This window comes from Lynx rufus, unplaced genomic scaffold (assembly GCF_022079265.1).
Source record: "Lynx rufus isolate CCGP_SWC_20201006 ecotype Redwood Valley unplaced genomic scaffold, mLynRuf1.p SCAF_52, whole genome shotgun sequence".
In the NCBI taxonomy this organism is placed as follows: Eukaryota; Metazoa; Chordata; class Mammalia; order Carnivora; family Felidae; genus Lynx; species Lynx rufus.
Window position 1 is genome coordinate 310,119 of NW_025814870.1, and position 27,975 is coordinate 338,093.

Here is a 27,975-nt window from a genome sequence, read left to right on the forward strand (position 1 = left end):
GACCCCAGCAGCTGCTGTGAGAACAAGGGAGTGGAGTTTTCCTTCTGGACACGGTAATTTGGGCAAGTAGTCGTGGGTGTTCTGAAAACCAGGTCTGGAGAGCGAAGCAGCTGAAAGGAGCGGCTGGTAGAACGGGCAACGTTCCCTCGGGAATCTTCACAGTACCTTAAATAAACGTGAATGTGCGCACTCCCCCCGTGGAATACAAATGGGGTGATCACACGTTTGTTGCCAAACTTTCTTTAGATGCGCGCACGCGTGTATGCGCGCGTGCGTGTGTCCGGGTCCACGTGTAAGCACCGGGTCATGCCCTGCCCAGTGCGCACACACACCGCTCCCGGGAAGTTATTTTGACCTCTAGGTTCCAGATTGTTCCATGCTGGAGGGGAGACTTAAGGACCCAGGAGAGGTAACTGGGACTGATGCTGCCCTCGGAAGCTTAAAGCAGGTGGTGCGGTTTCCCTCTCCAGAGACCCGTGTAGGCGGAAACGCAAGGAGACACAAGACATCGGCGTTCTAACACATTTTTATTGCTTTTGAGGGTTTCCCTAGAGCAGACATCCTCCTATTGCACAGCTGTTTCATTTTGGCATTTTAGAAAGTTGAGGCTGAGGTTACAGATGCTTCCAAGACCAATGAAGTGCCCGGGGTGATTCGAGGTGAAGGCGCACAGGCTTTAAGGGACAAGGTCCGTCGCTTTTCCTCTCTGTGTGCACCATCTTTGATTAGCAGTTGCGTTTTGACAGTATTTTCGGCCTCAGGTTTCCAGAGAGCCTTCTGAAGCCCTGATCACTGGGGCTCCATCTAGCAGGAGAGTCAGAGCCCAGCCAGGAGCCGGCACCAGTCTGACGCCCACTGGCGGAAGTAGGATAGGAGCAGAGTGCGGGAAGCTGACAAAACTAGGGGAGCGTCCCTGTTTGTCTGAAAGCAAGGAGAATGGAGTTCACACCGCTAGAGAAGGGCGGACGGAAGCTCCCCCGTTCTGCAAGCTTAGTAAACCCAGGAGACGGGCACCCACTGTGGAGAACTGCACGCCCGCTCGAAGGCTTCTTGCAATTTCTTCAGGGTCTCATCGACGCCATTGTTGACCAGCGAGAGGTCAAAGTAGTGCGCGTACTGGCTGCGGATGGCCTCGGAGTCCTTCTGCAGCTGCTGCAGGGCCTCTGTCTGCAAAGGAGAGAGAACCACGGATGAAGCGGTCCCAGAGGCCAGCGATGGCGTGTCGGCGTGCGTTGACTGTCGTGACCCTGCCTGGCTCAGAACCACCTGCTTAAACACTCAAACCCTGAAGGCCTTCCTTGGGAATGTTAACAGGATGTACAGAGGCGATCAATTAAGAACGCAAGTCTCAGGGGATCTCAAAGCAACCGTGACTGGAGAATCACAGCTCTGAAGACCAGTAGCTCCATCGAGACGGCATGGACTTGAGCAGCACCCCCAGTCCACGCCTTTGAACACAGCCCTTCCCAGAACCACCACAGCTGCAATCCGGGCCTCTGTCTAGCATCCCAAACCTGTGTCCACGAAAAGACTGAGCACTCCATACAAGTAAAAATGCGTAGCAATAAACACCAAAATACATGCCAAACTGGGAAAAAATATCTACAACTATCTATAAGCTCGGAAAAATGAGCCGCGGACACGAGCAGGCGGTTCACAGAGGAGTTGACACAAACAGCCCTCAGTAGTCTGGCGAGCTACTCAACCATTGGCAGCAAAAGGTGGAAGTACAACGAGACTGCGGTTTTCCATTAGATGGGCCAGAAATGAACTTTGGATAACGTGCGCCTGGCACACGGAAGCAAGCACTCTCGCGGGTAATTTGTCTCCAAATTCTCAATTCCCACTGCACGCATCCTCGGACCGGGCAGCCCTGCCGGGAATTTCTCCTACGCCTACATTTGCGCACGTGTGGAATGCCACGTGTACGGGCCGGTCGCCGCGGTATAATTTGTAACGGTCCTTTTGAAAACAACCCAAGTGGCCTTCGAGAAGGAAATGGCGAGACTGAACAGTTATGTCACATACGCTCAATGGGAGACCACACGCGTACTAAGGAAGGCGGGAGAAGCTATCTACGCAGCGACACGGTGAGATCTCCAGGCCGGGGACAGTGAAGCGTATGGAGGATGATGCAGAGCGGGTAGGAGCCCCTCCCTCCTCTCTCCCCACAGCCGCACACACCCCAGGGTGGGTTCAGGGCCGCCTCTGGTACCCCTGCTTTGTCCCACTTGAGCTCCTGTCGCGCCGGTGTGGGGGTCTGCCAGACTGTCCGTCTCTGCCCCTAGACCCTAAGCGCTTCGGGAACAATGACTGGGTCTGATTCCTCTTGCCCCCTGACCTGGCCCGGCTGCCGGCCTAGCCGCTGGCCCGGTAAATCTAACGTGCCCACGCCCTTTGGCTTCTTGGCCTTGCGGAAAGGATGGCAGTAGCCAGGAAGCTCGTGGGGGATTTGTGACGAGCTGTGCTCTGGACCGATGTCCCAGTCTGGGCAGACCCAGACAGCGAACCTCCATCCCCCCTGCATAACCCCGTCCTTCCCACCTGGGCGCCCTGGTCGGTGGGTGCGATGAACACAATGAACGGTGACAGCTCTGCCGTGCGGACAATCTTCAGGGTCTGGAAAACGAGGAAGGAAGAAGAGAGGACCGGACTCAGCCGTCACGACGGGCAGCACCAAGCCCGTCATTCCTGGTACCGCTGCCCCGGCTCTAGATGAACACAACCCCATCCGTTCCTGCCGTGGCGTGCCTACCCACCTGGGGCTCGATGTCCAGGATGGCAATCTTGTCCTGCTTATGAATCTGGTGCACGGTTTCAAATTTGGTGCCAAACATGTTGCCCTGGTAGCTGCCAAACTCCAGGAACTCGTTGGCAGAGATGTCTCTCGTCATCTCTTCGGTGGAGATGAAGTGGTATTCCTTCCCATCTTCCTCACTCTTCTTGGGCGGCCGTGTGGTATCTGCGCCAGAACACAAATCCCTCACCGTCCCCTAGGGGCGTGGGCCGGGGTGTCTGCCTCTGGTACGGGAGGGCTCAGCAGAGGGGTGTGTCCCACGGGGTCCCAAAGGGCTGACACTGGAGCAGGAGATGCCCCGTCCGCCCAGAATGCATGTGCCTTTCTTTAAATGTGTTTTTTTTTTTCAACGTTTATTTATTTTTGGGACAGAGAGAGACAGAGCATGAACGGGGGAGGGGCAGAGAGAGAGGGAGACACAGAATCGGAAGCAGGCTCCAGGCTCTGAGCCATCAGCCCAGAGCCCGACGCGGGGCTCGAACTCCCGGACCGCGAGATCGTGACCTGGCTGAAGTCGGACGCTTAACCGACTGCGCCACCCAGGCGCCCCTGCATGTGCCTTTCAAGAGGCGAAGCCCAATGTGGAAAATTTCTATCCCTTTCCCCATATGAAGGGTCATCTCTTCCACCGCCAACCCCAGGAGCATTAGAGCTCACAATTTGAGAAATGACAGCTGAAAATACTTTTTAAGCAGATCTGTGAGCCATGGGCAGCGTTCCATGTAAGGACATTTAAAGTTGCCTTTCTGGGGGCGCCTGGGTGGCTCAGTCGGTTAAGCGTCCGACTTTGGCTCAGGTCATGATCTCGCGGTTCGTGGGTTCGAGCCCCGCGTCGGGATCTGTGCTGACAGCTCAGAGCCTGGAGCCTGCCTCAGATTCTGTGTTTCCCTCTCTCTCTGCCCCTCCCCTGCTCACGCTGTCTCTGTCTCTCAAAAGTAAATAAATGCCAAAAAACATTTTAAGTTGCTTCTCTGTAGCTTGGAAAGAAGGGTACTTTCGTTTGGTTTAAACTGCTATCGTTAAATGGTGGCATGTTCTTAAGGCACGGCATTTACTACCACTCGTATCAGTCGTCATCTAGGTACAATGTGCTCCAGATAGCACAGCTTGAAACTCCAGCATCACACGCTTCCCGGCACACCTCTCCTGCAGCCCATCCGCATCCAGCCCCCTGCCCCTCCGTCTTGCGCGTCGCCCGCGCAGCTCTCTTCCTGGCTGCTCGATCCCAACCTGCACATGCCTCTCTTTCTTTCCATCTTACAAAACAGCAACTCTCCTTCACTGGCTATTTCTGCTTTCAGACACCCCCACTCGGTCCTGAACCCCGGGACACCTGCTGTCTTGTCTGCCCCTCGTGTGTCACTTATCTCTAAAGGCACAGTGTCGAAGTAAGGAGTGCAACAATACTAATACTAGATTCTGAATAGGGTTTTCTACCCTGATGAACAGTGCCTCCTCCTGGGAATACACATAATCAATCACACTACGCAGCTTCGCTTCTGGGAACGGAAGGTATCTGACTCCCGGCCTGATTCTCCTACTGAGGGCAGCTGCCGAGACCGGGCCTCTCCCGAGTGCTGCTTTGATTCAGAAGACATTTCAGGAATGAGAGGCAGCCCAGATGTGAAGCAATAGTGGGCTAGCTAAGGAAATTACCGCGTAGCCACTCAACGGACTGCGGTTTAAGCTCATGAGAACATGTTTATAATATAAAGTAAAATGAAAAGAGTAATAGATGTGTTGTAAAGATTTTAAGTAAGCTCTACACTTGACATGGGGCTCAAGCCCACAACCCTGAGGAGTATATGTTTTCAATAACATTACCTGCTTGATTCTTTTAAATATGCAGTGTGTAATAGTCAATATTTTCAATATTTAAAATTATTTTCTACCACTTCTGTGACGCAGGCAGACAGCACAGAAAAGAACAGGGGCATAGTTAGTTATCCAGAGCGATGACACATATATGCTTCTATCTTTCCAAATGGTGCTTTGTTTTTCTAATCAACATTTAAAATCACATGGGACACAGAGAGTGGCACTCCTGCCCGGCCCGCAAGGCCCCTAGGGTACTCACATGGGGCGGGGTACGCAAACTTGTCCGGGTTCTGGCTGAGCAGGGCACTCTTAATGTGGCTGCGGCCGACCCCGCTGGCTCCTGCGGAGGGAGGACAGAAGCTTGGAGAAGACAGAATGTGGCCTGCTCTTTCCTCACGAAGCCTTCTGCTTCTTTCCCCCAAAACCAACGTGGGGCTAGGTTGAGGGATGAGACGTGGGCGAAGTGGGCTCAGGAGGGCTCGGGGCTCCGGGCCCTCGCGTCCCAGTCAGGGGAGGAGGCTCCGTTTCAGGGCTCGGGGTCAGGACTCAGAAGCTAACTGGTTGCCACAGAGGAGCCAGCTAACACATGGGGTTTTCCATCCTTTTGTAAAGATGTCGCTTTGCCGAGCTCTCCGAAATTAACGGAACCGCACTGAAGGCACTGTTTTCCCCGGCAGTTTCTCCAGAACCCTAGTACAGATTGGCTAAGCAACTACTGTGTTAGCTCCAAAGACAGTGGGGCGAGCCACCCACGTAAAGCGAGCTGCTGAAAACCTTGTAAGGATTCGTTTCATTTGTAAAGCGAATCCACATGGGATATACCCGTAAGGCTTCGGAGAGCACAAGAGGTGGTGCTTTTCTCCCCCCTTTTCCTGCTCACTGCCTTTTTTTTTTGGAGTGGGGCTGCACTATGCAGTGCGGGTGGGACCACCAGGAGGGACATGCAGTGTCGCCAGCAGAGCATCGTGGGCGGGAGGACAGCGAGGCGGTACCTATAAGCACCAGGGTCTTCCTCTTGAACGCGGGGAGCCGAACAACTTCCTCGTAGGAAACGACGTCCAACTGGTCAAAAACTAGAGACAGAGAAAAGCGGTGTTCACTTTCACAGCCGGGGAGAGCGGCGGGCCCGGCCGTGGGGCCAGTGACCCGGGACGCTGGCCTGGCTTCACCGATGTTGCGCTCTGGTAGGTCACAGGCCGCAGGGGCCGTGATCGAAGCAGTGAGGCCCCGAGCTGCCCCAGTGCTCTTTGGGGCAAACCACACTTAGTGGCCCTGCAAGGGATGAGGGGGGCGCTAAGCCACTGTTCAAGCCAGGACACCATCGGGAACGAGCACAGTGGCTGCTGGCAGAGAATGACGGCCAGGGTCACGGACGCCGTGCCTGTGGGTCTATTTGTTGGGTTTCCCAACTCGACAGGACTCTGTCACTGAGTTCTCTGGACTCTAATATTCTTTCTTATTTTTTGGACCCCATTATTCTATTTCCTCTCTCTTGTCCCTAGTTTGTTACCTCATGCCCCTGGGACATGCCACCTGGCTGCTCGAGATGGAAACCTGAGTCTCGTCTTGACTCTCTGTCCCTCCCAGTTCTCCCATCCCCCATTCTTCAGCGCTGCCAGAGAGACCGGCTAATCCCATCCCCCACCCCCGGCTCAAAGCCCCGCACCAGCTCCACAGACACACCCCAGAGCGCGCGAACACAGTCCCTCCGTCTCCGTGCTTAGCCTGCGTTCCTGCCACACCCCCCCCCCAACCCGTGCTCCGGCCACAGCTTCTACTCCTTCCATGTAGGCTCCTGACACATGAAGTGATTTCAGGCTGTGATTTGCTCACATTCCTGTCTTTGTTTTGAACACTCCCAGCGGGAGTTGAATGGTAGATTATGATTCATTTGTTATCTACAATCTGCTTGAACCCATTGGTAATTTCAGTCTATTACCTACCACGGTAGGTAAAAAGCAAAGGCAAAATGAGTTCTTAGCAAAACGTGCTATTTTCTGGGGTTGCTCAGACCATCAGCGGGCCAGGCTGATGGCACTGACTTGGTGAGAAAGGTCTGGATCATGAGCAGGTGTGAGCAGACCTCTAGCCTTCCTGTACATGTACCGGGAAGATGAGGGTTGTAATCAAGAAAGCCAGAAGACACGGCATGCTTTCTGTATAACGTATGGTCCACTGTGCAGGACGCCAGCCCCCCTGTGCCACCAGGAGCCCGCGGAGAGGATGCCGGGAAGCTTACTGGAGCTGTGCTTGGCCAGGTACTTGTCTTTGTACTTCTTCTTCTTCCCAAAGGGACTGCAGCTTGGGGCTTCACTCGGAGCCGACTGAGCCACACTGGCCACTCGCCTGGCAGGAAAAAGTGATGAAGAAAGTCAACGGAACCTCAGTGTAAAAGGCCCGGGCCATTCTCCCAGAGCAGGGCTTGGGGACCTCCTTCCCCTTCTCCATTAGACCTCCAGACCGAGGGCACCTGGCTGGCTCATTCGGGAGAGCACGCGACTCTTGATCCCGGGGTTGTGAATTCAAGCCCCACGTTGGGTGTGGAGATTCTTTAACAAAATCTTGAAAAACAAAGCAAACCTCCAGACCAATGTGCCAAAAACTTGGTGCTGGCCTTGACCTTTTCCTCTCTCACACCGCTCTGTGTGTCCCTCGTCCTCTCTGTCTCTCAGCCCTCACTTGTCTCTCCCTCCCAGCTTCCCCCATCTCTCTCTGTGTGTCATCTCTGTCTCCAATCTGTGTGTCTCTCACATCCACTCCCTGCCTCTTGTTCTCTGTCTCTGCCAGTTACCCCCTCAGCTGCCTCTCTGCTCCCTGCTCTCCCGCCCCACCCCCTCCTCCGTGAGCAGAAGGCTCTGGGTGTGTGCTGAGTAGGGTGTAGACCAGTAGGGAGGTGGTGAGAGAAAATGTGCATGAGCCAACCGGTACACTGCATTTTTAGTCTTGCACTTGAACCTGAGGGCCCCACGAGAAACAGGCGGAAGGTGCCTGGCTGGCCCGGCCAGGCTGCACTGAGGGGTGACGCGGCAGCGGAGGCGGGGGACCCTCCCTCTTGCACACATTTGCAACACCAGGTATTTGGAGGCCCACAAAAGAACTCTCCAGAGAGGCATGGGGGGTGACTGAGACCTGAGAAGCCATTCCCGTGTGAGTCTGCACGGCACCCAGCTCTGAGCCTTTGTTCTCTACGAACAGGGCCACTGTGCCCACGGGACACAGCGTGTGCGGAGTGCCTAGCGCGCCGCGTGGGGCACCGTGAACTGGGTGCTGTCTTCAGACAGGTGACCCGGAGCCTGGTGCCCGCACCTGTCAGCAGACAGCATGCACCACCCAGCAACGGCTCGCTTTCTCGGCTGCGGTGCTTTCTGAACACTGACGAGCGGGCCACAGTATGGAAACACACCGCACACTGCGCCCCCGTATCATGCACATGTAGGCGTAGAAATAAATACTCCAATACTTCCCTCCGATGTCACTTTTCTTTTTTTTTTTTTTAATTTTTTTTTTCAACGTTTATTTATTTTTGGGACAGAGAGAGACAGAGCATGAACGGGGGAGGGGCAGAGAGAGAGGGAGACACAGAATCGGAAACAGGCTCCAGGCTCTGAGCCATCAGCCCAGAGCCCGACGCGGGGCTCGAACTCACGGACCGCGAGATCGTGACCTGGCTGAAGTCGGACGCTTAACCGACTGCGCCACCCAGGCGCCCCCGATGTCACTTTTCAAAAGAAATACTTGTCGCACCCAGTAAACTGATGGCACGTGCCGTTACAGCACGGTCCCCCGTGTGAATACCACTGTGCCACTGAGTCCTCCTGAGGAGGACCTGCATGTTATCCCCACCGTGCTACCTCGGAGAATGGCCTAGAAGCCACAGCTGATGTATTTGGGCCTTTCGCCAATACCATGCAGGGTCAACACTGTATTTCATTTGCTGCTCTAATTGTGAAACGGCTAATAATTCGTGTGGCCGACTCCACCTGTATGAAAGCTCACCATTCCTGTAGCTCAGGGGAAGGGATCAATCCTGCTGACTCCTTGGAGGAACCTTCCACCCGCCCTTGCCACCAGTTACTGTCATCCTTGTTGATTATCTTGATGATGTCCCCGGTGACAAACTTCAGCCCCGCCTCCTTGCAAGGGATCAGGTGGTCCTTTTTGGGGTCATAGTCAAACTGCGCTCTCATGAACATCTGCAAAATGAGGCAAAGGGTCAGAACTGCAGGGACAACAGGGAGGCGACAAAGGTGAGACACAGAAGCTGGTTATTGGTCTGAGTTGTCCATCCGTCTGTCTTAGAGTACAATGCAGCTACTATCTGAAATGCACATTTTCTCAGTCCATCAATTAACAATAGGAATGTGCCAAATGCTGATACCCCTCGTACCCACAATCCACTTCTATGCAGAGGTTGTCAGTTACGACGTGTGGAAAAGTCACCACAGCATTATTTACAAAAGTGAAATACTGGAAGCAAGCTAATTTTCCAAGAATGGGAAATTAGTTAAGTATGGCTACCTACTGTATATATTACCATGCAACTATAAAAATCAATTTGCAGGGACACCTGGGTGGCTCACTTGGATAAGCATCCGACTTCGGCTCAGGTCATGATCTCATGGCTCATGGGTTCAAGCCCTATGTTGTACTCTGTGCTGACAGCTCACAGCCTGGAGCCTGCTTTGGATTCTGTGTCCCCCTCCCCTCTCTGCCCCTCCCCTGCTCACGCTCTGTCTCTCTCTCTCAAAAAGAAAATAAACATTAAAAAAATTAAAAAAAAAAGAAAATCATGCCACAATAACATAAATGACCCGGGACAGAAACTTTACAAAACATCATATGCCAAGGCCCTATCTGAACACTTTCTCTCGACTACTGACGCTTTCCTTTGGCACCATTAACCACTGTGTTTAAAAACATTTGCCAATTTGCCTGTGAATAATTATACTGCATACAGTTTACTTTGTGTTTTTTTGATGACTGGTGACACTGGATATTTTCTCATGTGTTCAATAGCCATTTGTATTTTTCCCTGTCTGAATTACCTCTTCATCTGCTTTGCCCATTCTTCTCTTGGAATAAGGAGATGACCCTTTCCTTTCACATCGGTTACAACAAGCAACTCAGAAAGAAGGTCTGCTTGTTTGTAATGGATGTTAATTTAGTTCAGAGAGCAGCAGGCAGCTACAGTCGTGAAATACTGAGAACTTAGAATCACATCACTTCAATCGAATCTCAAAGAACACAACAGAGAAAATGGTGTCACCTACCTGTAGTGCAGGAAGACGATTCTGCTGGTTGGGAATTACTTTTAATGAGATCATTCCTTTGGTTTCTTTCTATTAAAAAAACAAGCAGAGAAATAAAACTGTAAGGAAACTAACTTGGATGATCTGCGATTTCAAAAACTCTCATTTCCCCTCTCAAAGTCCCAAAAAGTGTTTTTATCTAACACACATTTTGACCACACACTTTGAAATTTTGTAGGACAATTCCTCCTTCAATACAGAAGTCTTGTGTGCCCCATAAACCAGTGTAACTTGGAGACGTACAGAGAATAATGAAGAAAAAACTAAGGATTTTCCCTCTTCCCTACACTCAACCCCAAAAGGTCCCCAGAAGAACCTAAAGTGAACCTAAAATGAACCCTGGCACACATACACCCATGCCTTTCTCCACACGAAAGAAAACATTTCCAAATATTTACACACATATGTCCATATTCACATGCACGTATTTTTGTTTTTAACAACAACTGGGCATGTCGATTGCTGCCAATCTTTTTGTCACTGTAATCTGCTACAATAGACATCCTCGAACATATATCCTTCTAGATTTGCATTTTGATATTTAAAAAATTTTTTAATGCTTATTTATGTTTGACAGAGTGGGGGAGGGGCAGAGAGAGAGAGGGAGACACAGAATCTGACGCAGGCTCCAGGCTCTGAGCTGACAGCACAGAGGGGCCCAAACCCCCAAACCACGGGATCATGACCTGTGCCAAAGTCAGACGCTCAACCAACTGAGCCACCCAAGTGCCTAAAGCATTTTGATTTTTATAGAATAAAATACCATGGTAGAAATGCAGAATTAAGGGGTGAGAACATTTTAAAAGCTGTCCTCATATTACTCTTCCAAAAGATTACAGCGACTTCACTCTCACCAGGAATATATGAGAGGCCCTTTCCCCCTATTCTTGCCAGAATTCTATGCTAACATTCTGCCAATCTGACAGGTGGAAAGGATTTCATGGTTGCTTCATTCTGTAATTGTATTACCATAAATAAAGTTAAACCTCTTTTCAAAAGCTTTTTTTCTTATATCCTTTGTCTAGTTATCTGTTTGGCTGTGAGTCTTTTGATAACACAGTTTAGAAGTTCTTACAGTGTTAGAATTATTAACTTTCTACCTATCATATGTGCAACAAATATTTTTCCAAGCCTACCGTTTCTGGGATGTTTCACCACATAGCACAAATTACCTTCTATGTAGTCAATTATATTTACACACATCAAAATGAAGCACAAATTTTGAAGCTTTACGTGTCACCGCAGGCTCAGGAATCAGTGCACCCAGCCTTACTGAGAAGCACCATGAGGCCAAATTGCCGAGCAGCCTGCTTTGTGGAGGAGGCCCTGTGGGGAAACACATCAACCTTCTCGTGCTGCCCATCGTGGGACACTCGGTTCTGCTTCCTCTGGGCGGGAAGGTGCCCCAGATGACGTCGTGTAGGAGAGACAAGCGGGTGAATGGGCCCCACGGATCAGCGTTCCAGCAGGAAGCAGGTGGCCTGCCCCACAGGGTGCCGAAGACCGCTGAATGACGGGGCTATTTACAGCCCCAGGATGGCAGTGGCATTCTTACCCCCCACGGGCCTGTGGGCACATGCTTTCACCCTGTGTGTCTGCGTCAGGATCCAAATGAAGTCCACACCCTGCAAGTGGGTGATCCGTCTCTTTAGACTCTCTTCACCTACCTGTTCTCCTCAGTCCGCTAATTTCTTAGCACTTGCCAAACGGTGCTGTTCTAACCATCACTTGGTGAACTAGCTGGAATACTGTCCCCTTACGGACTGTGAGTTACCCAGTGGTAGAGTTCATACAGGGAACAGAGGGACAAAGGCATCATTCTCTGTCTGTGTTTACCATGATCCAGAGTAATGAACTGGTTCCCTCACATCCTCCAATTAGCTCATAATGTGTACGTACACACACACACACACACACACACAATTACAAGTAATCTAGTTACAGATACTTTTTATAACCCCCTTCGTCTTCCACATTCTTTTGTCAAGGTCCTGTCCAATCTATTTCTGACTGTTTAATAATTTCTTTTCTTCTCCTAGCTTTGGATTGGTTTGCCTGTTTCCAGTTTCTTAAGGTGGAATCTGAGGCCACAGATTGTGAACTTTCTTGTTTTTTAAGATAAGTGTTTTGTGATCCAAACCTCTACCCCAGTACAGCTCAATCAGCGTTCTACAGAATCAGATATGCTGTGTTTTCATTTTTATTTGCTTCAAGGTACTTTCTAATTTCCCTTGTGATTTCTTCTTTGGCCTATGGGTTATTTAGAAGTGTCTTATTTAATGCCTAAGTATTTAGGGATTTCCAGATACCTGTTTTTGATTTCTAATTTAATTTCATTGTGGGCAGACACCATATCTTCTATGTTTTATGGGTCGAGAGATCTCTCGTGAGTTTGAGCCCCGCATCGGGCTCCATGCTGACAGCTCGGAGCCTGGAGCCTGCTTCGGATTCTGTGTCTCCCTCTCTCTCTGCCCCTCCTCCACTCACGTGCATAAGCTCTCAAAAATTAATAATAACATTAAAAAATTAAAAAGAGAGAGACTGAGACCTGGGACAGATTCTGGATCTGCCTTTTCCTCCTTGCAGCTCTACCAGTTTTTGCCTCAAGTATGGTGAAGTTCTGTCATTAGGATCTGGGTAAATTTGCTCCCTGTTACTTCATTTAGTCAGAAGCAGAAGTCCAAGTGAGGGCTTTTTTAAATTTTTGTTTTAATGTTTTTATTTATTTTTTTGAGACAGAGAGAGACAGAGCCTGAGCAGGGGAGGGTCAGAGAGAGAGGGAGACACAGAATGTGAAGCAGGCTCCAGGCTCCAAGCTGTCAGCACAGAGCCCGATGCGGGGCTCGAACTCACGGAATGTGAGATCATGACCTGAGCTGAAGTCGGACACTCAACTGACTGAGCCACCCAGGCGCCCCGATTTTTTTTTTAATTATTATTTTTAAATGTTTATTCATTTTTGAGAGAGACAGAGACAGAATGTGAGTGGGTTAGGGGCAGAGAGAGAGGGAGACACAGACTCCGAAGCAGGCTCCAGGCTCTGGGCTGTCAGCACAGAGCCCGACGCGGGGCTCGAACTCGCAGACCGTGAGATCATGACCTGAGCCGAAGTCAGACACGCAACCGACTGAGCCACCCAGGCGCCCCACTGAGCCACCCAGGCGCCCCCCGATTTTTGTTTTTTTAAAGTAATGTGTGGGGCGCCTGGGTGACTCAGTTGGTTAAGCGGCCGACTTCGGCTCAGGTCATGATCTCGCAGTCCATGAGTTCGAGCCCCGCGTCGGGCTCTGTGCTGACAGCTCCGAGCCTGGAGCCTGCTTCCGATTCTGTGTCTCCCTCTCTCTGCCCCTCCCCCATTCATGCTCTGTCTCTCTCTGTCTCAAAAATAAATAAACGTTAAAAAAAATTAAAAAAAAAAAGTAATGTCTATGCCCAACGTGGGGCTCAAACTCACAACTCTAAGATCAAGAGTCACAGGCTCTTCTCACTGGGCCAGCCAGATGCCCCTCAACTTTTCATTTATAATATCCCATCCACCGTTTATAACAAATCCATGATGGGGCGCCTGGGTGGCTCAGTCAGTTGGGCATCCGACTTCAGCTCGGGTCATGATCTTGTGGTTTGTGGGTTTGAGCCCCGTGTCGGGCTCTGTACTGACAGCTCAGAGCCTGAAGCCTGCTGCGGATTCTGTGTCTCCCCTCTCTCTGCTCCTCTCCTTCTCAGGCTCTCACTCTCTCTCTCAAAAATAAAAAACATTTAAAAGTTTTTTTTTTTTTAAAGAAAACAAATCCACGAATAGGGATTCCTATCTTCATTTTACAGATGACTTAGAGAGGTTAATTTACCTGCTCAAAATCATGGCTAGAATAAAGTAGAGCAGGATTTCAGAGCTGCCATCAAAGACCAAAGCTTTCTGACACCCACTCCAGTGTTCTTTCTAGATAGACACTCGGGGTTATTTGCCTTGGTTTAGAAAGTTACTAAATGAAAGCAAAGAACTGTCATTTGCTGCACAGAATAAAGACTAGCGGTGGTACGAGTCCCCTCAAGGAGTACAAAGACTTGACATAAACTCATGTATGCAGACACCAATGTGGTTCCACACTTCACAAAGACAACGGCAGAGACTATACCCACCATCGCCTTCTGCAGCTGATCTACTGAGTGATTAGTCACGTTTGTGCCATTGATTTCCAGGATCTCATCCCCGACGTGAAGGGAGCCTACCACGAAATGAAAAATCAGTCCACAAGGAATAAACATTAAAACAAGAGCTGTCAATATAACTCAAGATACCGCAGAAAAGAAACCACGACCTACAGCATTGTTCTACAACAGACTGTGTAAAACACTCAGGGTTGAGAATATTCAAGGATGCGGGAAGGGAATGGTTCTTTTGAGTCCCTTGAGGGACGTATCAAGGCGAGCACTCGACAGTTTAGTATGACCTCGTCCTCCCTGGTCAAGCCGAATAAAAGCACTTCATCCACAGCAAGTTTAATGTTTCTTTGTTGTTCTACCTAATGGTAAAGTTCATCAACGGTTAGATTCTATGTGAAGAGTAATTACCAATATTTGTGCCACCCTAGATACAAAACAAAAGTTCTAACTGAACAGAAAAAGGTAGGGTTCAAAGCGTGGGATGAATCAGGTGGGCAAATACAGGTTATCATCCGCTACTAAAAACAGGTCATATTTTAATGTTCTCTCACCAACCTCCCAAATAGCTTTGACTCAATGATGCATCTGAAAACTGACGGCACCTTCACATTAAGGAGACACAACGGTTACTTACGATTATTTGTCTAAATTCTATTTTCGCAGTGCAATGCAATGGGCTGCATGTAGTTAACCGGTCAAATATTGGGTGGAAAAGTATTGGCGTAAAGAGGTGTGCAAGAATGCTCAGAGGGAGAGACAGTGGCACTGGGCAGTTCATACAAAGGTCTTATAACACAGTTAAAGAGCCAGTTATTAAGCCACAAAAAAATCTCCTGTCTCACACACACACATACACACATACGCTCCCCACTGTAAAGGCTGTAAGCCTCCAGCCCCCCAGCACTGACTGGCATGTCGATGGTTCTCTGACTGAAGCACTGCCCAGGGCCCCCATAGTTACCCTGTCTGTGAATCATGCCACCGTGAAGAATTCTGGCCACTGTACAGGACTGCTTGTCATTCAGCTTCAGGGTGATTCCCTGCAAGGAGGACACAGGGGACAGCAAGCTTTATTTGCAGCTCTTTCTGAGCTTATCCGTAGGATGATTTAGGAGGATCTCTGCAGAGGAAGATCGTTCATCGTCCTCTTGTGGCCTGGGGGCTCAAGGGGTCGAGAGTAAGCAGTGGGCTAGAACAGGACAAGGGATTACCATGGGCTCTTCTGTGACCTTCTCGAACTGGATGAGTCGCACCTTCCTCACGTCCTGCCCCTTGGCCTGGGCAGGGCTGCCTGGGGCAGCGCAGCCGTTGGTGTACATGTCCTCGGTCATGGCGCTCGCCTGATGCGACGCAGCCTGTCGGGTCAAAACAACAATGCGTCAAGTCAGCGGCGAAGGCCCACCATCACTCTGGAACTGCAACTCTACAATCCAAAGGGCTCCGCAAACCAATGGTTATTGCATAAGCTTGGTGTCCCTCACCTGGAGTGACGTGAGGCTATTTGTAAATGCTATCATCCGACTTAACAGACGTGCTCATCTGGTCGGCTGCAGACGCGTTAAGGTGTTTAATGCCCAGGGTGCTGCCCAGGACCCTGCTGGGGCTGTAATGAGGTGTAATACAATTCACAAAATTCTGATTTCTAAGGCACACCGCCACCGAGGCCGCGGGGAGGGCTGTGCACCCATGGTGTCTATAGCGAAGACCCGAGGTGGGATTCGTTCAAACAGCCTGATGCTTTGCATCAGGCTGCAGTAAGGATGATTCGCGTTAGCATTAGCCTCTCACAAATCATGTCTTTGGCTACAAACAGGAAGTTCTATCGGGACTAGAGAATTAGGCTTAGCCCTCGGCCTATGACGATACCGCTTAACCTGAGGGGTCCCTCTATGTGAGGTTGCCGCCACCCCTCCTGCCATCCCATGATGACACCTCCACTGTGACCCCGTTCCCCCCATCTTGACAACAGCAAAGCCAGATGACTGGTGCCACCAGACAGTAAGGCACTCAGCATGGCATCGGCAGGAGGACAGACAACGGACCAATGGAATGGAATAGAAAGTGCAGACACGTGGTCCGTGTCCGAACCTTTCAACACAGATGTGTGGCCACATGCCACGGGCACCAAAAAGATGTGGACAGTGACGTCATCATAGCATTATTTTGTAAAAAAAAAATGCTGTACAATTTAATTTTTTGAACCATTTGACCATAATCTGAAGATATCATGCTCCTTAACCCATAAAGGTTTGTGTATTTTCTAAGAACAAAAACTTTCTGAAAAACGCAAATTTAGCATTGATACAATACTACACCTGGTCCTCAGTTTCTATTAAAATTTTATCAGCTGTCCCAATAATGTCTTTTACGGCTACATATATTCTTCCCCAGACCAGGAGCCAGAACCGTGCACTGCATTCAATTTGCACAAGCTTTGGCCTCCCTTAACTTGGAAAAGCTCCTCAGTCTTTCTCGGTCTTTCGTGACCTTAACATTTTTTAAGAGGACAGGCCTACTGTTTTGTAGGCTCTCAGTTTTGGTTCTGCCCCGTGTTTTTTCATAATTGGGTTGAGGTCGTACATTTTTGGCAGGAATCCCACGGAAATGGTGGTGTTCCCTTCTCAGAGCGGCACTATTCTTAAAGGCCCGAATCTGGAAGGACCTCCCAAGTCCATTAACGGTAGGATGAATGGACGCACGTAGCCATTACTGATACCACACAGCAGCGAGTGTGCAACGTGGGTGAATCTCTCAGCCTCCTTTGCTGCTTCTTCCTCAGGTGTCTAATCTGCTAATGTTGAAGTGGCCCAGAACTTGTGGTAAGACATGTGACAGTGGGGAAGGTCAAGTGGAAACCTCCGACGGTGCCCTCCACCCACCCCAGATGAAACAGTAAATCAAAAACAGCATGGCCAGCTAGAGGAGGAGGGACAGGCCTGAGCTTGGTTTACAAAAGGGCCAATTGACTATTTGAGTCCAAGCTCAAAATGGAGAGCAAAAACATGCCAGCTACACCTGGGGGGCCCCTCAGAGATACTAAGGGAGATTTTCCCGAGATGGGGGTGGTGTGAGGGGCATGCCTCGTCATCCAGTTTGTGGGGTAGCAGAAGCCGAAATATCCCCTGGTGGGAGTGTCTCCATCGAGATGGAGACTCATTCACTCACTTCCTCCTGGGCCCAGGCCCTGGGGGGAAAAGGGCTAGAAGATCAGAGGGGACAGGCTTGTGGATGGTATGTTAATTTAATCTTTATAATTTAATTTAAATTTATTTATTTTGAGAGAGAGAGAGAGAGAGAGAGAGCACACACGCAGGGTTAGGGCAGAGAGAGGGAGAAAGAGCATCCCAAGCAGGCTCTGCACTGTCAGCATGGGGCCCAACTTGGAGCTCGAACTCACGAACAGTGAGATCATGACCTGAGCCGAAGTCAAGAGTCAGACGTTCAGCCCACTGAGCCACCCAGGCACCCCTGATATTTTAATTTTAATTTACCTCATCCTAAGAGGTCATCAGAAACTCCGATGAGATGGTGAGGCTTGAAGGAGTGTTATTTACTGGGGGGCCTCGAAAGACAGAAGTGCTGAGAAAGAGAAACTGCCTGTGTAGCAACTGAAACTTCAAAAAGCTCACACGACCTCTATGTCATATGACCCTTCAGCACCACTGCTGGGATGAGATCGGTGCGTCCGGGGCGGCGTGGCCACAGACTCATTACCGCTATTCAAACAGAATTGGGGATGATAGGTTGGTATTTAGAAAACATACGGACTGGGGCACCTGGGTGGCGCAGTCGGTTAAACGTCCGACTTCAGCCAGGTCACGATCTCGCGGTCCGTGAGTTCGAGCCCCGCGTCAGGCTCTGGGCTGATGGCTCAGAGCCTGGAGCCTGTTTCCGATTCTGTGTCTCCCTCTCTCTCTGCCCCTCCCCCGTTCATGCTCTGTCTCTCTCTGTCCCAAAAATAAATAAACGTTGAAAAAAAAAATTAAAAAAAAAAAAAGAAAACATACGGACTTATGACACCTGGGAGTGCAGAACTCTCCAGGCCATGGTTAACAACACGGTTAACAGTGCGCACGGCACGTACGGTTAACAGTGCACACAGTACGTAGCAATGAAAAGGAGGTTCCAAGGTTAATCTTGAAGACATATTATTCACTAAAAAAACCAGAGAGATGAAAGGTATGCTATCATCAGCACAGTGAACACAATGAATATATTCATATGTGCTTATAAATGTACGAGCTGTGTTGGAGACAGACATAAACAACAGCAATTATACACAAACTGGATTGGAGTCCCTGAGTCTTTTAACAAACAGCTGGATAACTTGGGGCAAGCGTGGGGCCTCGCTCCCTCCCTCCACCCCTCTCCCCTGCTTGCGTTCTCTAAAAATAGAAAATAAAATTAATTAATTAAAAACTTGAAGAAAAAAACCCTATAGAGAAGACTGATGGTTCCTAGAGGGGATGTGGGGGATGGGTGAGACAGGTGATGGGGATGAAGGAGGGCTTGTGAGGAGCACCGGCTGTCGTATGGAAGTGTAGGATCACTATATTGTATACCTGAAGCTAATATTGCACTGTATGGTAACTGGAATATTAAGAAAAACTAAAAAAACAATCTAATTAAAAAATGGTCAAAGCATCCCGTTCTGGAGCATTCAAGATGTGGAAGAGAGGACACGGCGGGTGCCCCGGTGCAAAATTCCAGACTTCCCTGGGTCTTTCGGTAGCAGCCGTGATCAACTGTGCTGACCACACAGGAGCCAAAACTCCGTGCATCATCTCTACGGAGGGGACTGAGGGATGCCCGACCAGACTCCCCGCTGCTGCCGCGGGGACACGGTGATGGCCACGGTGCAGAGAGGCAAACCCGAGCCGAGAAGAAGGTACATCCAGCAGTGCCAACGGGACCACGAAAGTCGTAGCGGAGAAATGACGGCGTGTTTCTGTCTTTCGGGGACGAGGCGGGCTCACGGAAAACCATGAAGGCAAGGGGAAAGCTTCCGCCACCACGGGCCCTGGGTGCGCACACTCGGGGCGCAGGACCGCACCCGATGCTGGCAGCACTGCACGAGGCCTGGGTGTAGTTGTTTAAAACAATCACAAATTATTTGCTATCCTTTCCCCTAAAAGGGCCAAAGACAGGAAGAAATATTTCACTAAGGAAGATAAATAAGGAGGAACGGCAAGGGATGAGCTAACATAAAACACAGACGACACTAGATGCCTGTGAGGACGCAGAGAACGGAATCTCTCATCCTTGCTGACGGGAGTGTAAAATCGCACGGCCATTTCACAAGAGAGTTAGGGACTTTCTTAAAAAACCCACAAGACATAATAAAATAAGATAAAATTTAAAAATTTTAAATTTTAAAAAAACATTTAAAATTAAAAAAAAAATGTTTTTAAATGAAACAACCACTTTACAACCCAGCCATGTCACCCCTAGAGAAATGTTCACACAAAACTTGTATGTGAAGCCTTATAACAACTTTATGCCTAATAGCCAAAACGTGGGAACAACGAGAATGGCCTATAATTGGGTAAGCCGTTCAACAGATGACCGCAGCCCATCCGCACCACGAAACATGTCTCAGCAACAACAAGGAACAAAGGCACTCTGATGAGTGGAAAAAAAAGCCAATCTCAAAAGGTTGCATATTCTATGAATCCATTTACATAACATTTTTTGAGGGGGGTACAAGGGAATGAGGGGGAGAGAGGGAGAGAGGGAGAGGGAGAGGGAGAGAGAGAGAGAGAGAGAGAGAGAGAGAAGCGGGGCTCACCAGAAGCAGGGCTTGAACTCATGAACCATGAGATCACAACCTAAGCTAAAGTCAGATGCTTAATGACTGAGCCACCCAGGAGCTCTAAATAACATTTTTGAGATGAAAAATTACAGAGATGGAGAACAGATCAGTGGCTGCCAAGGTCAGAGCGACAGTAAGAATGAGGAGCAATGTGGTGACAGAGCGGTTCTGCACCTTGATGGTGGAGGCGGTGGTTATACACATGCACACATGACAAAATAGGACAGAACTACACGCATACGTCGTACCGATGTCAACTGCGTGGTTTTCATACTGTACTACGACTGAACTCCCAGTAGATAGAACTGAACTTCTTTGGATAAAATAAGTAGCAAAGTGGCGGGCAAGCAGCGCCCATCTGCAACCAAAGAACTCTGAGAAAGCCTGGTACCGAAGAATGGGTACCGGTGACAGGTCCTTGACAAGTATGCAGCGTACACGATCGGTCTTCAGATCCCCATTCGTGTTCTGGGACCGGAAAGTCAGAGGCCACGATACACGGTGATCAAACAGGTCCCCAAAGCACGGCCCGTGGTGACCTGGGACGGTGTGGTTAAGCCTCTTCAAAGCTGAACAGCTGCTGCCACAGTCCACACAACAGGGTGAGACATTAAATATTTCAAGTAGGTGGATTCAGCAAATCAGAGGAGAAGCAGTGCCAAGTTGGAAGGAAGAATCCCTTTCACAAATTAATCGCCGGCGCTGTCTGTACATTTTCACCCTGCATGTTACAGGAGGGATGTGGGGGGTGAGGAACCGAAGGCCCTCTGACCACGGCCGCGGTGAAAACACGACGGGCTGCGATCTCGCATGTCGGGCCTCTGAGTCCAAAACAGAACCCAGGACTTTCCTTGACCCTCATTTATTGATTTTTGACCACTATTACCCATGGGGCTGAAAACTAAACTCAGGCAATCATTCCATGGGTTTATCAGCAGCTACCGTTTATGCGCGTTGCTAAGCACAGTGGTTTACAGGTGGCCATAAAGTCAGGAAACACGGATCGTGTTCTTTTATTGTGTGCTGTAATGTAGCACCAATAAACTGCTTACGATGATTCACCTCGGTTTCCAGACTCCGCGGCCCCTGCAGAACGCTCTAAGTGACGACAGATTAGAAAGTCTTAGTCCAGAGAACACAAACTGACCTTTGAAAGGGGAAGAAGCCTACACGGTCGTGTACCTAGAACAGGCAGATAAACTGGCACTTACCTCATGTTGTTCTTATTCAGCTATATTACAAAGATCGTTTTTGAACGCGTCAGCCTTTAAGTTAAGGACTCAGCAGAGCTTACCAGAGGCAGAACACATTCCAGTCAGAAAAGTCCAAGAGCTGCCATCCCAAAGGTTGGTCTTTCAAATGTGCTTATCCATCAAGATGTTCTTCGAGATGACTAAGAGTCACTCTCACACTCGCCCAGAAGTTGCAAACGATGACGAAGATAAACGGAAATGTCGAACATGCTAACTAAAGAACCAACTTGCAACAGTAAGGCTTCTAAAAGCAAAGCGCGATGTTCTCCACCACAGACTTGTCACCGAGCAGCCCTGTCCTTCTGAGACGCACGCTACACTCCCCGGGGCCTGTCTTCCTTGGAAGTTCCCTACACTACTCCTCAACCTCATGTCGCAAATTCCTCTGACCGGCCCTCGTGTCTGTCTCCTCATGACAACTGTAGGAGCAACAACACACAGACAGACACTTACATTTGACGTCTGTATATGCACACGCACACGCACAGAGTGAAGGTGACTTCTTAATTCAATCTGCGAGGCTGAGACCCCATGAAGTACAGATCTCCACGTGGTTAAGTCATGGTCTCTGCCCTTGGCAGCTCATGACTATAAGGACAAGTCGTTCATTCATTCATTCATTCATTCATGTATCCAACATAAATGATAAATGGAAAGATTTCCTCCATCAAGTTTAAGATGGTCTTAGACTGTATGTGCTCAAAGGACTCAAAACAAGGTTTCAACTTTCTTCAAAACTAGCTTCACCAAGTTTTGAAATGGAGCTTCACCAAGGCTTTCTGAATGGTGAGGAGGATGGCATCTATGGGGAATGAAGGGGAAGACGACAGGAAGTCCTAGGGGCAGACCAAGGAGCGGTCTGCTCTTCAGTGGGACGCAAAGACAGAGGAACCAGGACTCAGACACAAGTTCCGCCCGATGAGGCCGCGTTGCAGTCCTCCTGCTACACAACTGGCCCAGACTGAACTCAGGAGAAAGGGAAGGAGGCTGCCTTCGCCTCAGGGTAATGGACGTGCCTAAGACTGACTGAAGAAATTGCAGTCCTGTCCCACCGGGTCATCCACTCGTCTGCCACGGAGCAGGCTTGTGTCCTGGTCCCTGATTTGCTCCAACGTTTCTTGTTTCCACAGCTGGTAATACATTCCACTTTGAGACAGAGATTTGTCTGTCCCTTCTGTTTATTTTGTCTCCTCAAGCTGCAAGACAAGTACCACACAGGCAGGGGTCTTCATTTTACTCACTCTTGGGTCCCGGGCACCTAGAACTCTGCCTGGCTCTAATTTAGGGAGCTTGCTCAACACTCACTGATGACATGAATCACTCCCAAGGCACGTGCTGCTGTTTTTTGGGCCACTACTACCCCCCCGTCACCACCACCATGCGATTGCTAGGTGACACGAGTCACGTTGAACAAATACTAAAGTCAAACGTGCTAGATTCCATTTTGCAGGGTTCACTTCAACCTTAAAAATCACCACCCTCCTCTCTGGTGCACATGGGAGGCCCCAGGGCTAGGATGGGCACGGTGGGAGCGGCTCCGGTTAAAGACGACTGCTCGACCGCTCGGATTCTGGAGAAATTGGGGCATAAACACCCACCCACAGCTCCATGTCTGGCCTTTGCTCTGCAGCCTTTTGGCCTTTCATTATCCAAACTGTGGGAGTGCTAACGCCCCGCTGCTCTGAAAGCCCCTTCGGAGGAAACATCTGCAGCAGGGTTCAAAGGGCACAGGCAGCTGGTCAAAGGAAGCTGGGATTTAAAAAGAGATGAAAAACAAACTTGGCACTTGGCGGGGGTGGAGGTCGGGGGGTGGCCAGTGGGGGGGGGAATAAAACTGGGACAACTAAAGCTGGTTTTTTCATCCAAACAATCGGATTAAGAGTGACAGTGAACGTAGGAGAGGACAAACATTTGTTCAGCCTACTGTTAGGCTCTTTGCCAACTGCCTTCACATGGAGACTTAGAAGGCCAGGCGAAGAAGGCAAGCCATCACCAGAGGGCAGACTATGGTGGTGGTGGCGGGGGGGGGGGGGTGCAAACACCCACTCCAGCCTGGGCAGGATCCACTTCCAATTTGGGGCAGAAAAACAAACAGGACGGGCCTCTGGGTGGCTCAGTCAGTTAAGCATCCAACTCTTGGTTTCAGTCCAGGTCATGAACTCACAGGTTCTTGAGTTTGAACCCTGCATCGGACTCTGCACTAACGGCGCAGAGACTGCTTGGGATTCTCTCTCTCTCTCTCTCTCTCTCTCTCTCTCTCTGCCCCTCCCCCACCCACACTTTCTCCATCTCTCAAAATAAATAAATAAACTTAAAAAGAGCCTGGAGACTGCTTCAGATCCTGTGTCTCCCTCTCTCTCTCTGCCCTTCACCTGCTCATGCTCGGTCTCTCACAAAAATAAACGTTTTGTAAAAATTTTTAAAAAAAGAGAGAAACTGAGAAAATCAAGAGTGCTGTAAAGTATTAGACAGAAATCAGCACTTTTACCACAAATGACAAGAGCTGGAGAAGAACTGGGGAGAGAAAGGCCTAGAGCCAGGAGTTTCTGGCCAAGTACTATCTTAAAAATCATGCATTAACTAGGCACACTGTTTCTCAGGCACTAAATCATTCGAGAACACATACATCAATCAATCCAAAGGCCAAGTGTCTAAAGATCCTTTTCCAGTGTGCTTTATCTACCCAGTGTACTGTGTATAGAGGCAAAGGCTTCTTCCCTTGCAAGGAGGGTGACTTTTGAGCAAAGACCTACATATGTTTTTGGTTCATGTATATTTCTTTATATAAAGGAAAAGGAAAAAGTGAACAATCAGAAGAGAAAATTCCATATTATGAAAGTTGTACTCTGGTTCCCTAATTCAGAGTTTTTCTTCCTGTTCCCCACCCTGGGGTGACTTCCCCTCCCCCCAGCCACTGCTGGAGATGTGCTTACTCCTGCCTTCTTACACTCCACACCCAGGGCCCTCATTTTCTTTTTTATTTAAAAAAATTTTCTTAACATTTATTTATTTTTTGAGAGACAGAGAATGAATGGGTAAGGGGCAGAGAGAGAGTGAGTCACAGAATCCAAAGCAGGCTCCAGGCTCTGAGCTGTCAGCACACAGCCTGACGTCGGGCTGGAACTCATGAATCGTGAGATCATGACCTAAGCCAAAGTCATACGCTTAACAGACAGCCACCGAGGCACCCCCAGGGTCCTCCTTTTTTAGGAGGTATGAGCAATTCACTACTTATGGATAAAATCTCTGCATCCATGAAATGTCAACTGATTTTGTTTCCCTTTCCCCAGGGGACATTTTACAGTGTATCAAGACATTTTACAGTGTATCAAGGCATTTTTTGATTGTCACGACTAGGGGGGTGTATTACTTTTCACAACAGAGAATGATCAGACTCAAAGTGTTACTCAACAAGAACCTCAATGGCTTCACACAAGCAGTTCCCCCCCGCCTGGAGCGCTGTTCACCAATTACACCCTAGATACCCCAAGACTCAAGGTCTGGCAGCTTCACAGCGCCCTACACCTGCCTGCCTGCCTCTGTGGCCTTCATTGTTGACTCCTCAGCCCCAGAACCAGGTCCACACACAGTAGGCGATCAACAAGACTACATCATGGCCAAGGACGACCAGTGTGGACTAATGCATCTGCTGCCTAAGAATCGACAGATTTTGGGGGCATCCGGCTTCGGCTCAGGACATGATCTCACGGCTCATGAGTTCAAGCCCTGTGTCGGGCTCTGTGCTATCAGCGCAGAGCCCACTTTGCATCCTCTGTTCCCCTCTGTCTCTGCTCCCCCTCTGCTTGCGCGCTTTCTCTCAAAAATAAATAAACGTTAAAAAGAATAGATCTTAGTGGAAGCTCACCTGTAGCCTGACCTATGTTAGGTCATTTTTCATCACGGGAGACGCCCAAGCGAATGTTGAGGGATTTTCGACATACTACTTCATGGGAAAAGTGTCGTTTTTAGCAGGATGGAAGAGGAATTCTATGAGCAAATTTACAACCACTAATGAGCCGTGCTGTAAAGAATAAGGCCAGAGGTAGCTTATGAGTTTCTCCAAGGAAAGAAATGTACTTCAATATGGGAGACAGGCCATCGTTCAAACCTATTGCAAAATTATTTTTTGGCAATACTTTTTCAATATTAAATGTGGCCTATGATCAGAAGTGCAACTTCAGGTTTTGAGTCTTGAGAACTTTTACAGAAAGCACTCTCCGTACACGAGGCCTTCAGCAACATCATTTTGAGAATTCTATTACAGCCCACAAGTCCTTCCCAGGTTTTCGTACTTCTTACCAGTATGGGGCCGTGCTGACTGCTACCGGACAGGCGGTTCTTAGGGACATGTAGGATGCCCCTGTGCGGTTCTAAGTGCTCGACACGCATCACGTCAGGTCACTGCCTCCACAACCCTCCACACAGGTGTGTCTGACAGAGGAGAAACCTAAGGCACAGACAGCTTCGGCAGCTTGCCCAGGGATACACAGCAAGTGAACGGTAGAGCCCCGGAGGAAACACAGTGGCTACCCAGTAGGCCCATACGCAGTACTTTGGGACCAACTGCCAGCTCCACAGAAACTGTTTACTCAAAGGGTGAGCCACAACATAACTCTTGTAGTGACGGGGCCTTGTTTCAAAGAGCCACGCAATCTCTCAAGCCTGCACGTAAGGAGCAGAGAGGTTTACACAAAGTCGGGTCACTTCGTTATATACGGGGCTCTTGTTGGGCTCAGTGACAGGAGCCTGATACAGTTGGATTCCATTTATAAGACTGTAAAGGATCACCAGGGAACTTTCTGGAGAAATGAAAGGGTTCTATATCAGGATTTTGGTGATGGTTACATGACCATAGGCATTTGTTAAATCTTACTGAACAGACCAAATGCATTTATGAATTATATGTATGCTAATTATACTTCGATACAGCTGCCAAGAGTAAATTTAATAAGGAGATTTTTATTAAAAAGTCAAGTCTCAGCCAAGTGAACCAATTATAGAGGAGAAGCAAAATCACACATCCAAGCCTACGGGGAGCCAGGTAGTTTTAGACCCCGATTCCCTCTTAGTGCATATTCTACTAGAGAACGGCAAGTCCAATTTTGTCTTGCCATTTGAAGAACAATAGTGTCTCCCCCACCGGGTCATTCTAGCACTCACTGAAGCCTAGAATATTGCCATCATGACTGGAAACAACAGACAGGTGTGAACATGGCACTGATGCTTATCAACTGTTTCCTGGAGCTTCCAGTCCAGAGTCACGGCTCTCCTGTTTGCTTTACCTTGTGAACCTTCAGTATCATCATCTGTGGAAGTGGAAGGTTATGCTAAATCTCTAATGTCCACCTCTTCAGTCGTTTATTAATTCAGCAAACATTTCTGAGGACCTATTTATCAGGCATTTAAAATAAAAACCGTGAGCATGAAATAGCCCTGCCCTGAAAAATCTTGCTGTGGAGAACAGAGATTCACGCTGACTTCAGGCTGGGTCAGGGCAGAAACACAGCTGCTGCCTGGCTCTGGCTCACGCTCTCGCTCTCTCCCTCTGCACATTCACTAGTGGTACCTGACCCCCCAGTCCGTGCAGCAGGCCAGACTAGGTGCGGGGTCGCCGGGCCTATCTTCGGGGTGATGGCCCCAACTGCGAGCCAGCCGCAGCCTCCGGATGAGTGAGCGAGCATTCTGCTGGCTGCACCTCCGCCCGAGAGGACCTCCTTTTGGTGGGTGAAACCCACACTCGGAACTATATGACAGATAACACGGAAACCATCAACCTCTTCTGGGCATCTTTGAGGATAGAGGATAACGGCTCTTTACCACCCATCCCAGGAATCCGGAGGGCACAATGACGTCAGCCACCCGTGGATCCCTTGTCCACCCGAACACGCACACGGGCCACCCCGTCTGCACCGCAGCCCCAGGGGCCGTGCGCGAATGCGGAGGGACGGTGAGTGAGCGCTTTAGAGGCAGAGTTGGGTTTTACAACCTTCTCTGCGGACCCAGACACGCGAGCAGTTCAACACGCAGGCGGACCCACTCTTCTTGGATCTGTTCCCCAAAGTCTTTCTGTCACCCTGACTTCCGTCCACGGGGAAGTTTGCCTTGACCTTAAGCAGCGCTGTGTACAGGCCGCGGCCTCTCCGAGTTTCCACCCAGAAGGGCTGCGGGGGTGGGGGGAAGACCCACCGCACCTGAAGCCCCCGAACGAACCCCGGTAGCCGCCGCGGGCTCGGCTCCGAGGCCGGCCGCCCGCGGCCGGGGCCGCGGACCGAGCAGGTCCCGCGGCGGGCGGCGCGGCCTGGAGCCGAGCCCCGGCCCCGCACCCCGCGCCCAGGACGCCGCGGGGCCCTCTCACCTCGGGCCGGCTGCGCTTCTGCAGCAAGTGCTCCAGGTAGAGGTCGGAGAGCGCGGTGCGCATGCCGCCCCCGCCCTCGCCCTCGCTCGCCTTGAGCGTCATCTTGCCGGAGCCTCGACGCGGGGCCGCGAGCCGCGAGGCGGGCAGAGCCGGGAGTGCGAGCGCCGAGGCCTGCGGGGCGGCGGAGGCGGCGGAGGCGGCGCGGCCCCGTCACCTCCCCGCGGGCGGCGCGCTGGAAGGGCGGGCACGGAGCGCCGCCCCGCCCCTGACCTGGCCCCGCCCCCGGCCAACCTCGAGGCTGAACCCAGAGGGGCCGTGAGGAACCCAGCGGACCGCGCCCTCCCGGCGGAGGGCCCACCGGCTCCGCCCACAGCCCTGGCCGAATCGCTGGGGACTGGAAGGAAGCCGTCGCTCCGACTCCGGGCTCTACCCAGAAATCTCTGCGGGCCCAGCGCGTTGCGAAAATGCCT

At 50.1% G+C, this 27,975-nt stretch overlaps 1 protein-coding gene across 1 annotated transcript; it reads right to left on the reverse strand.

Annotated features, from left to right (window-relative positions):
* Positions 1-510: 510 nt before the first annotated feature.
* On the reverse strand, positions 511-27,676 carry MPP1 (MAGUK p55 scaffold protein 1). Its single transcript, XM_047100716.1, has 12 exons — positions 27,506-27,676; positions 15,297-15,440; positions 15,047-15,125; positions 14,062-14,147; positions 9,886-9,954; positions 8,612-8,808; positions 6,855-6,961; positions 5,608-5,688; positions 4,875-4,955; positions 2,760-2,962; positions 2,545-2,619; positions 511-1,167 (listed from the first exon to the last, which is right to left on the reverse strand). Exons 1-12 carry the CDS (start codon positions 27,605-27,607, stop codon positions 991-993), a joined length of 1,401 nt encoding a protein of 466 aa, XP_046956672.1. The 5' UTR covers positions 27,608-27,676; the 3' UTR covers positions 511-990.
* Positions 27,677-27,975: the final 299 nt, after the last annotated feature.